The sequence below is a fragment of the Phacochoerus africanus genome, chromosome 4 (assembly GCF_016906955.1).
Source record: "Phacochoerus africanus isolate WHEZ1 chromosome 4, ROS_Pafr_v1, whole genome shotgun sequence".
Taxonomy (NCBI): Eukaryota; Metazoa; Chordata; class Mammalia; order Artiodactyla; family Suidae; genus Phacochoerus; species Phacochoerus africanus.
Genome location: NC_062547.1, coordinates 13,568,227 through 13,579,439, shown reverse-complemented (window position 1 = coordinate 13,579,439; position 11,213 = coordinate 13,568,227). Strand labels below are relative to the sequence as shown.

General features: G+C 52.4%; 1 protein-coding gene across 2 annotated transcripts; it reads right to left on the bottom strand.

Annotated features, from left to right (window-relative positions):
* Window positions 1–573: 573 nt before the first annotated feature.
* Window positions 574–9,985, bottom strand: SSRP1 (structure specific recognition protein 1). Of its 2 annotated transcripts, XM_047775704.1 has the most exons (18): window positions 9,818–9,985; window positions 9,182–9,320; window positions 8,563–8,748; window positions 7,877–7,982; window positions 7,394–7,584; window positions 7,059–7,289; window positions 6,819–6,922; window positions 6,615–6,743; window positions 6,197–6,418; window positions 5,402–5,474; window positions 5,282–5,290; window positions 4,855–4,993; window positions 4,694–4,739; window positions 3,151–3,280; window positions 2,570–2,740; window positions 2,327–2,415; window positions 1,326–1,512; window positions 574–1,070 (listed from the first exon to the last, which is right to left on the bottom strand). In XM_047775704.1, exons 2-18 carry the CDS (start codon window positions 9,233–9,235, stop codon window positions 999–1,001), a joined length of 2,139 nt encoding a protein of 712 aa, XP_047631660.1. In that variant the 5' UTR covers window positions 9,236–9,320; window positions 9,818–9,985; the 3' UTR covers window positions 574–998. The 2 variants fall into 2 exon arrangements, with proteins under 2 accessions (XP_047631660.1, XP_047631661.1); XM_047775705.1 differs by lacking the exon at window positions 5,282–5,290 and having other exon boundaries at window positions 9,818–9,984.
* Between the last annotated feature and the right edge of the window lie 1,228 nt (window positions 9,986–11,213).

The window sequence follows — 11,213 nt, the reverse complement described above, 5'->3', positions numbered from 1 at the left end:
GACTGGAAGCTGTTTTCCTTGCTCATTTTCATTTACCTCCTGTCATGCCCTATTCCCAGATATAAATCCCTAACTTAAAAATGCGGCATACCCCTTTCCTCCAGTAAGAAAAGCCGCACACATACTCCATTCTTTCCTGCACGCCCTCAGACTACACCCCAACCACCCCCGCCCCCGACACACACACACACTCATCCTCCCCAATTCTCCAGGTTCAGGTTTCCATTCCCACGTCTGCAGGGAAGCTGGTCAATCCTGATTCCATTATCTGAAGCCTTGGTAGACCCTTGACTCATAGGTGATTAAGGATGGAGCCGGTCCTGCCGCCCCTCAGCTTGGCTAATGGAGTGTAACTGTGAGAGCGGCTTTCTAATGAGATCATCTCTCATTTCTGGACTCTCAGGTGGCCCATCCCGGCAGAAGAGAGTGAAAACCAATGCTTGTTGAGCCGAGAACAGAACAGGATGTACCTGCAGACTTGCTTCCCAGCTGAAGGGTCAAAAGAGAGAGCAGTAAACACAAAGAAAAGTGGGGGTGATACAACAGGGCTAGAGAGAAGGCAAAAGAACATGGTTTCCAAAGTCAGTTCCCTTTATTAAATGTTGCTTTTCACAGACCAGAAATACAAAATAAAAGTAGAAATAAGCCCCAGTTAGGAGCTTCAGGCCTGACCTCACATGACCCCTGCTTGCAGCAACTTGAACAGGACAAGCAGCAGCTAGTTTCCAAAGGTCAGGAAAGTAGGACAAGGATTTGGATCCTGTACTGCCCTGCCTCCCACCGGATCTCTCCCCAAATTATAAAGAGCCATCCTTGCGAGGCAGCAGAGTAAGACGCCTCCCCTGCTGCCCCCATGAAGTGCATCCTGGCAGGAGCTTGTTCAGATGGCACAGAATCGAAGGACTGTATTTCACATGAGGAGAAACTGGTACCAGAACACGGGTGGGGAGACTGGGGTATGACCCGGCAAGGCCAAGGAGAGAGAATCTTCCTCCTCTCTACTCATCAGATGCTGACCCCGAGTCCTCAGAGCTGGGGGGAGTACTGGCTAGGTCCTCTTCTTCAGAGTCCTGAAAACCAAAGTTCCCTTAGGAGCAAAGTACAGTGCGAATCCAGGTGTCCCCAAGCACTGTGGTGAAGAGCCCCCACCTCTCCCCCCTGCCTTAACTCCAACACTAGCCTTCAGAAGCAGCGTTCGGTCGAGCCACGCCCCCTCATTATTCTTACAGACCAACCACAACCCCCAGTCCAGAAAGAACTGCCCCACCACCGGTTCAGATGCCCCTCATCCTTCCAGACCCTCAACCCCCAAACTCCGGCCGCACCTCGCTCCGCCGTCTCTTCTTCTTGCTCTTGTTCTCTCCTGAGGAGCTCTCGTCACTGGACACAAACTCTTTGCTCTTAAAGCTCTCACTCAGCTGCCGTGATGAAGACTTGGATGACGAGCCCCTGGAAGGCGTTGATTTCTTCTCCATCTTTACCTTGACTTTTTTCTTCTTCTTTGACTTATCCCTACATTAGCAAAAGGGAAAAGGGGCTGGGCCCTCAGGTTCCCCCCATCATCAAAGCCAAACCTCTCCTGGCTGGAACGGAGCCTTTCCCAATCCCAGCCACACTGACCAGCTCACTCAAAACAGCCAGCCAGGCATGTCAGCCCCAAGTGCCCCCAGGGAGCACATCATAAACGAAGAACCAAAAGAATCAGGGGCTCCAACCTGAAGCAGCCCACATACGAAACATATTTAATGTTGCTGACTTTGTCTTTAAAAATGCATGTGAGAGTTCCTGTCGTGGCTCAGTGGTTAACAAACCCAACTAGTATCCATGAGGACTCAGGTTCCATCCCTGGCCTCGCTGTGGGTTAAGGATCTGGTGTTGCAGTGAACTGCAGTGTAGGTTGCAGATGCGGCTTGGATCCTGCGTTGCTGTGGCTGTGGTGTAGGCTGGCAGCTGTAGCTTTGATTCTCGACCCCTAGCCTGCGAACCTCCACATGCAACAGGTGCAGCCCTAAAGAGACAAAAAACAAAAAATGAATAAAAAATAAAAATGCTTATAAATTATACTCCATAATAATTTTTAATTTCCCATACCTTCAAATAAAACTCACCCTCTTAGGAAAATCAGCCATATTTATCCATGTGACTTCAAAAATTCTCTAGCACATTACCCACACCTGGACAACTGCCTACCCAGATTTGTGAAGCACCGCCCAACTGCAGTCAGAAGCACATCTATTATTTTTAACACCCCAGTTCTCAACCTGGACCTGCAAAAATACCTGCCAAAAAAAGCAGCGAACTAGGCCATTTTGGCCCCAACACTCACCTCTTAGAAGACTCACCCCGGCCTCCCTCATATTCTTTCATGGCTTTTTCATATTCCCTCCTGGCATCCTCAGCCTTGCGATCCCACTCCTGTCACACACACACAGAGAAAAAAGAAAGAAAAATGAGACCTCTTCCCTGAATCAGGCAAAAAATGGAGAAAATCTCCAACCAATGGCCTATCGCTCACTGCCCCTTTTATCAGTTACAAAGTTCACCACTCCTCATGTCTGCTGCCACTCACCTCTTTCTTCTCTTTGGACATTCCTTTCCAGATCTCGCCTGCCTTCTTGGAAAGATCCGTGATACTGATGCCAGGGTGGTCTGACTTGATCTTCTCTCGGCTGGCATTGAGCCACAGCATGTAGGCAGACATGGGCCTCTTGGGGGCATTGGGATCTTTGCCCTTCTTTACCTGCAGAGGAACCCAAATGCCTTCAGCCATCTATTGCCCACAAACCCTCGCATTCTCCCAAATAAATTATTTGGATCTCCTGCTTAGGGGGATAAAATGGAAAAAAAGACTAAACAGCACCAAGCCAGACTGAGAGCTCCCCAAGGGCAAAGACCATACCCTTCTCCCCTCTACACCCCACTGTCACGCTCCTTAGGGGCCCCTTTCCTTGGCTCCCGGGACAGAGGAAGCCTGCTCCTACTTCCGATCTCCCGGAAGCTAATTATCTCAAGGACTTTCAAAGATGCTCCTCAAGGCCATCATCACTGGCTACAAAAACCCACCTAGAGGACCAATCAGCAGGCCCTATGGTGGGGGACAGGAGAAGGTGGCTTCCCTCCCCCCCCCCGCCCCCTTAGAGGAGGCCGCACCTCTGTGGGCTTCTTGCGGCTCTTGCGATCCTTGGCCATCTTGGCCTTTTTAAGCTGCTTCCGTTTCTTCTCATCTCGGTCACTGTCACCCTCATTACTGGAGGAGCTGGCCGAGGCGTTGCTGTCAAACCTGTCAAGGAGAGTGGGTCTTAAGACACCGGGAGAGAAGACAGCACCCCCCAACTTCAGGACAGGAGGAAAATGAGTCCAAAGACACCTGCCCAGAAAGGAGAGTGGGAAAAGGACCACAGACTCCAGCACCAGTCCCATCCCTGCTTCCTCCACGCCCAGCCATGGAGAATCGATCAATGAGGAAAAACAAATGAAGCCGTGGGCTTCAGCTGCTCTCCTTGACTGTAGGCTAACCCAGACCCTAGCCATCCCCATGCTCTTGAGGGACAAAACCATTGTCCCATCTTGCCCAGAAGAGGCCAAGTCCACTTCACTACTTCCTTTGAACTAAACATTATAATCTACCCTATAATCTTTTCTGATGAAGAGATAAGTTACTGTATAAAAAGTGGGGAAAATCACCTTCAGTCCAACCCAGCACCTACCCACATAACAAACAGTTCTAGCCGATACACGTGGAACTCCCCAGAAGATGGAACTACCTTCTGGCTAAATGGTGCTGAACCATTTTCAAGGCATTTTCACAAGCATCTGCTTAATGAACTTCATAAGTATGTGGCAAACAGAACTAGTTAGTAGACTCTAGCAGATTTTTTTTCTTTTTGCTGCCCAACATTAATTTCCAGTTCTTCTAGATTAAGACAGTTCCAAATTCCCATTGGGAACCACCTTGCCCCCATTCAGGAGGAGCTCACTCCAACTACAGGCTCCAAGGGCAGGTATGTGGCTTAACTCTGGCCCATCAGAGCTCACCCCAGTAACTCAGACTCAAGAGGGGACAGTAACCACACTGTTCACCCCACTCTCAGAGAAATGGCGCTTCTGGGGGTTAAACCAGTAGAATTAAACCTGCCCAAAGCTTCTCAGGGTCATTCAGCGCTGTAAGGAGCAAACTTATCTAAGATAAGGAAATCAGAAGAATTAAAAAACAGATTCCCCACAACTTTTGAATACTTGGATCCAGGTGCCTGAAGCCAGTTCTAGCATCAGACTCCCAGTTACATGAGCTTATAGAATTCCTCTTATGCTCAAGTCAGTTTGAGTCCATTTCTGACATGGGCAATCAAGAGTCTCGACGGATACCACACAAAGGGAACACTGGCACTTCACAGGTGAGGCCACCAAGATGCTACGCCTGACCCAAAGGCCCCCCCAGCGGGGAAGCAGGCCAGCACTGGCCCTTATTCCCATTCTCTCTCCACACTCATCTTCCGGCTTCACAATGTCCCTTGTACCTACAAAGCATCCCGACAACTTTCAAAACATTTCCGTTTATCATCACCTCACTGGAAGTCACTTTTCCACCCTCGGTCAGCTGCTAATGCTGAGACATGGGAATGTCCAAAAATCTTCTGGTCCCTTAAGCTTAGAGGCCACCACCTCACCCCCATGAGGTGGACCCAAAACTCACTCCTCTGCCACATCTTCCTCCTCTTCACCTGGGTTGAATGACTCATCTGAAAAAGAGCACAGGACACATCAGCTCGGGCCCCCAGGGAAATCCAGAGGCCCAGCCCTGGCCCCAGGGAGAGCCAACCGCCCCAGTGCCGGGCACTGCCCAGGCAAACTCACCGGTTTCTTCTCCTGAGTCATCGCTGCTGTCATTGGCATTCTCCTCCCGGATCTTGCCCTCCTCCTTCATCCGCTCCAGGTAGGCATCATGCTGGTCTTCATCAGAGTCGGCATATTCATCGTAGCTGGGGTTCATGCCCTGGCCAGGGAAGAGGCACGAGTGAGGGCCGGCCCACCCCGGTGCCTGCACACTCAAAAGCACTCCCCATGCCTGTGAGTAGATCAGAGCAGCAGTGCCCAGAAGACCCTGGGGCCAGATTGTCCACACACAGCCGATGTGTAGGGCCTTGGCCCAGGACCTCCTGCCAAGGCGGTTAGTCCAAGCCCCTCCCTCTCCCAGCCCCACTGGGGGCTCCTAAGGGGTTGCAGAAACTGCTCTAAGGTCATGCTGAGGAAACCTGCACCGGGAGGGGAAGGGTCACACCACCTCTTTTTTCTATAAGGGTAAGAAGAGAAGAGAAAGTGAAAAGGAGGCTGGAGAAAGCCCTGCCCCTTCCCCACAGAAAGAACAGGAGGGGGGCTCACCCTTCTCCACCCACAGAGGTACCTCTTTCAGTCCTCGGTTTTTGATGTTGAGTTTTTTGGCATTGACAAAATCGAACAGCTTCCCGTACTCCTCCCTGTGAGGGGAGATGCACTGTGTGACCAGACAGGTCGGGTCAATGCAGGGGTGAACCTGGTGCTGTCCTGACACTTAGCCAGGGGAGCCGAGAGCTCTTGACCACACGGTCCAACCAAGAGCTCAGAGACCCCCCAGATGATGGCGGTGAGAAAAAGTCAGACGCCAGTCTCCAAGGCAACCTACATGGTCTCAAGAGTTTGGGAAAAGAAAAGGTGGGGGGGGGGACACCTACTTACCGAAACGCACAGGGCAGGGGGAGGGTGTCAGTGGGAGAGGGGGGTTCCATCATCTTTTTACTGGTCTGGATTTCATACTTCTCAGGGTGGTTATGAGGATTAAGTGTGAGGTTGTTTGTAAAACGTTTAGCCCACAGCGAGCACTCAATAGACATTAGCTGCCGTGTTCTTGGGCACGAAGCTCATTCCAGGAAAGAGGGAGATAGTATTTCCATCGTGGGGTGAGGGGAGGAGGGGAAGGGCTAGCACTAAACACACAGAGCTTTCGTAATACGGAGAACCATTCTCTTTTAAGTACAGGAAGAAAAGCAACGGAGAGACTGCCAAAGGCTGAGCACTCCAAGGAGGAGGACCAAATTCCAGAAAGCAGAAGAAAAATTCCGCCCGAGGCCTGAAAAGTCAGTGGGGAGCCCCAGGCCAGACTTCCCGGTCGAGGCCGGGTCAGGATCAGGATGCCCGGGAAGTGACTGGCAGAGGAGCTCACCTCTCAATGCTACTGAAGGTATACTGAGTGCCCTGCTTGGTCTCAATCTCAAAGTCAAATGAACGGGTGGTGGTGGTACCACGGGCGAAGTTGACAAAGGAGATCTCGTCGAAGCGGATGTGCACTGGTGGCTTGTGGACGTAGATGAAGCCCCGCTCCAGTGGGTACAGCAGTCCGGAGCTGGCCTTGTAGGAGCAGGTGATGCACTGGGCCCCCGAATGCCTGGCGGAAGGTAAAGGGCCTCCAGTCAGCGCCCACCTCAGCAGCAGGGGGCACAGGGCCAGAGGGCACACCCCTTGGCAGCCACACCCCAACCAGGCCTCTAAGGGGCTGCATGCCCAACCCGGGAGGCGTTTACTGCGGAGACATGGCACAGCCCATCCCCGGGCCGGCCGGCAGCCCAGGCCTGCACCCTCACCCTTGGAAGTTGCCTGGGACTGTGATCTTGCGGTTCACCAGTGCCTTCATGACCCGGCTGACCATCTCGTAGAGGGATCCTGACATGTTCTTGGTGAGCCGCCCCTCAAAGCGCTTCTCCACCTCTTCCCTGCAAACAAGACGCGTGGTCACAAGCACTGCTGCTTTCGGATGGCACAGCTGCCCAGACCAGGGACACACTCACTCGTTCATGTTGAGAGTCAAGGAGATGTCCTCGTCCTTGGAGAAGAGGAGGATCAGGAAGTGGTAGCGGGTCTGGCCCTGCTTGATGGGGGGATCCAGGCTGATCTGGGAAGGAAGAGCCGACCAAGTTCAGCGGCAGTCAGTGCTCCACCGGGACGTGCGGTTAACTGAATGTGGGTGAGATCTGTCTACTAAAGACGGGGGCAAAACCCAGCACAATGCACCCCCAGTGGTTTCTTACCACAAAGAACATCTGGCGCTGGTCCTTGTGGGGCAGCAAAAAGAGACGCAGCACTGTGGTGTAGGGAATCTTGTAATCGAAAGTCTTGCCGTGTAGGTGCAGAAAAGTGGGGTAGATGCGAATGTCGTAACGGCCTCGGGGAGTCAGACACTGCAGCTCCCGGAAGATGCAGATGGCATCTCCGGTGGCCTGGATCACATCCGCCTTCGACAGCACATTCTGGGCAAAGGCCTATAAGAGCACACCCTGGCAATCGAGCAGCAGAGATCCTGCTCCTGGGCCACCCAGGGCCTGCTCAGCACCATCTGCTCCCAAGAGACCAGGGGAGGCCTCACCTCAACGGGGTCCACGCCATCCTCCTGGGTGGGGGGCACGTAGAAGCGCACCTCCATGAGAGAGACCTCTGCATCGTCATTCTGGTGGAATTCCAGTGTCACCTCGTTCTTGCCCGTGGTACACTGGGACACGTTGCTAAGAGGGATCTCGAAGACCGGCTGGTCACCAATGTCAAAGGAAAGCAGCTGCCCTGTAGGAAAGGGCACACTGAGCCACGAGCTCCTTCCCTCGGCTCCGCATAAACAATGTTCCTTCCCACCAGCCTAGAGGCTCCCAAAGGACAGGGCACTGAGACCATTTTGTTCACACTGTGCCCCAGGGACTGGGCACAGTGCCTCATACAGTGTTGGTCCTCGATAAATACGTGATGAATTACAAACTGGTAGGAAATAAGAAACAGTGGAGGAGAGCAAAACAAGTTAAAGGCTGAAACCCTTCAGCCTACCTCCTCCCCGCAAACCTCAATCTTCCCCAGGACTCACCCCCAAACTTCACTGTTCCCCAGTTCCAACCCTTCACACAGAGGTCCTTTTCCATCAGCTCAAGGCGATAGTGAGTTTTGAAGAAATCAGAGAGTTTCTCGAACTCCTGTGGGAAGAGGGGAGAGAACAAGCCCAGTGAAACCCCAGTAGCCTTAACACAAAACTTGAGGGTCCTGAAATTATCTGCTTCTGAGAAACGACCCCAATAAACTTTCATCAGAAATCCACGCTGACTTAGAGCTATAATATTGTTTAAAACACTGTTGAAAAAGGCTATTTCTGGGGACTGGCTTGACTCGGGCTGGGGGAGGAGTAAAGTAAGGGACTGACAGCAGGTCTCTTTAGTGAAAGTGGAAATGAAGTAGTCTTTAACACAAGCCGTTCAAAATGGAAAAACAACACCAACCTAAAACCTCAAGGTAAGCCCCTGAACCTGGATAAGGCAACAGGCAGAAACCACCAAAAAAAAAAAAAAAAAATCAAAACAGTAGAAAAGTTTCTGGAGTTAAAGCAGAGACTCTGCCGCCCAAAGCTGAACACTGACTGCTCAATGGCTTCCACGGTCCTGCTTTAAGGATCCCAAACTAGCAACTGCACGGTTATCAGAAGGAGCCCCACTTCTCTCAAGAAGATTAAAACTAAAGGAGATGGCACAGTAAAGGGGGCTATGGCACGGGGCATCTCACCGATTCTCGGAAGCCGTCGTACTTGTAGACGTGGCCATTTTTCGTGAGCAGTTTAAGTCCGTGGCCCAGAGCTACTCGGCGCCAGATCCCTTCGGTCAACTCCCCAGCCTGGATGTTGTCCACTTTGCCCGTTTTACTGTTCTTGAAGATGATGCCCTGGCGGCTCAATCTCAGCCGACCATCATTCTGTTGGGAAAACAGGCCCAAATGCACGGGATGACCATAGCGTAGAGCAGGGACGGTCCCACCCAACACCCATTCTGGGCTGGTCAGGTATCAGGCAGGAGCAATAATAGCAAAGTGGTGAGGGCGGGCAAGAAGAGACGAGTAAGGCCAGAAGATCTGGATTCTAATCCTCGCTCTGGCATCCAGAACCCGTGCAGGTCCTCAGTTTAGGGATTCAGGATTGAGCAGCAGGTGTAGTCCCTTCAAACTCTGACATCCTGTAACTCTTGTATCCTCACTCAGTAATGCTTCTTGTTGGGGAACTACCAAATACACATCGAACTGATTTCTTTTCCAAAGTAGCAACATCATCAGGACAAGCTCTTGCGAGTGGATAAAAAGTCTACTCCGCCTCCCTCCCTCCATCTGTTTCAAAAGCCCCAGTCCTTCTTACCATAGAGCCTTTCACCTCCTGATACACGTCGTTGAACTCCAGTGTTTCTGCCATGCTGACCTGCCCCTGTAGGCCTCAATTGGGAGCTGGGCCCCAACTCCTAGGTACGTTGTGCAGATACACAACGCAGGTTGGGAATCTGAATTGAAGAGGGATAAGTGGATTGAAGTTAAGTGGAAAAAACAACACCTCATGCTGGCCACGGAGGGAGCCTAGTGGCAACCCTTCCTGTGCCTGGGATGTCTCACGATCTCCCTGCCTGGGGACCCTGCAAGCCGGTTCTGCAGAACTCCAGGGCCAGGCCCGGCCGGGGCTTAAGAAGCCGGCCCGAAGTACCTCTTACATCCCAACCAGACACCCCCTCTGGGCGCTCCACCGGGCGCCATGGCAACGAGCAGCGGAACCCCTGGGCCAACCGGAGCCCGCACCTCGCCCGCGCCCCAACCCCGCTCAAAAAGCAGGAGTTCCCTCCCAGCGCTCCCACCGCGCCGCGGCCCCAGACCCACAGTTCTCCCCTCCCGCTAAAATGGATTCGCCCGCTGCCCGCGGATTCCAACGCGGAACAGTCCATCCCACGCGTCCCGCGGGGGAGCAGGGCCCTCGCCTTCCTGGGGCGCGGCGATAGCGACCACCTACCTTCTCAAGCTGCGGCCTCAGACGGCCCGCAAGCGGGCGGTGGGCTCGCTGGGGGACGCAGCGGGGGTGTAGGGTCCGGGGGGTCCGGGGGGGACGCTGGGGAAGCTTTTCCCGCGTGCGCGGCCCCGCGTCCCGCCACCGGAAACCCAGCACGGACCATAGAGAGGAGGAGCCGGCTAGAGAGGCGCGAAACGCGGCCCGCCTTCGAGGCGGTCACATAGAGCGTCCACAGCGCTGGAGGACCTGAGGGAAGCCAGGTTACACTGATGTCCCGCCCGTTTGGCGTCCGACTAGAAAATGGGAGCGTGTCGGGCTCTTTAAAAATCACAGACACTCCTTCCGGGAACGACAAGACTTTAAAGAGAAACTGTGTAGTTGCATTTTATCAGACTTGCCAAAGATGCGTGTGCGTGCGTAGCAATGACGGGCGACTCTCTCCCGCCCCATAGTGGTTTCTGTGGAATAGAAAGGAGTTTGTAGGACAAGTAGGAAAATATTTAACGACTTGTGGAGAGAAATGACCCCTCCCACTGGCTTCGAAGAGAATGCGAGTGTTGGTATCGCTGTGACTATACTGCTCACCCCTGTCACAAGGGATTGGATCCTTTTTGAAGTGAGTTCACTGCACCCCAAAACTTGACATCGATAAATGCAAGGTTTGAGTCTCCTGGAAGAGGCTGGCCAGCGGCGGCGGCGGCGGTATCAAGTTCAAGTGCTGGTGTCACATTCACCGTGGAGCCAGAACTGATTTGAAATCACAGCAGCCTGGGCTTTCATAAGCCAGATCCCCCTTATGGAGTCCTAGGGTGCACCTCGCAAAATCAGAGGAGGCTGGACGAGTAAGAGATGTTTGGATTCGTCTGCTCCAGCTTCCTTTTGAAGATCGGGAAACTGAGGCCCTAAGAGGAGTGGCCTGGGGAACAAAACCCCAAATCTACTTAGCCCGTCTAGTGATTCTCCATTCGGAATGATTGATAATAGATGTCAAGTATACAAAACATTGAGACAGAATATTTAAACTCCAGATTTCTTTGACAGTCTGACCTACAGTTACCCCAGCTTGGGACACAAGATGACGTGAATGCACTGTTGCTCCCTGAACTCTCGACTTTAACAACCTCTGGGTAATGGCTGTTCCCACGCTATCTAGCAACATAAGTCCAACTAGATTCAACAGATATGTATTGAACTCTAACACAGTGATAGGATTTGTGGAAACTAGTAAACAAGACGGAAACAGCCCCAGTTTTCCAGGCATGTGACGTCTAATAAATGATTCAAATAAGTAAACTGATGGTAAAACAAAATAGAACAAGAAAATACCCAATGTGGGAGTTCCCTTCGTGGCTCAATGGTTAATGAACCCAACTAGGATCCACAAGGATGTGGGTTCGAT

Coding starts and splice junctions, on each gene's coding strand:
- SSRP1 (XM_047775704.1), bottom strand. CDS start 9,235: ATGGCAGAAACACTGGAGTTCAACGACGTGTATCAGGAGGTGAAAGGC. Junction 8,749..9,181: donor AGGAGGTGAAAGGCTCTATG/GTAAGAAGGACT, acceptor TTTTCCCAACAG/AATGATGGTCGGCTGAGATT. Junction 4,740..4,854: donor TGACTCAGGAGAAGAAACCG/GTGAGTTTGCCT, acceptor GCTCTTTTTCAG/ATGAGTCATTCAACCCAGGT.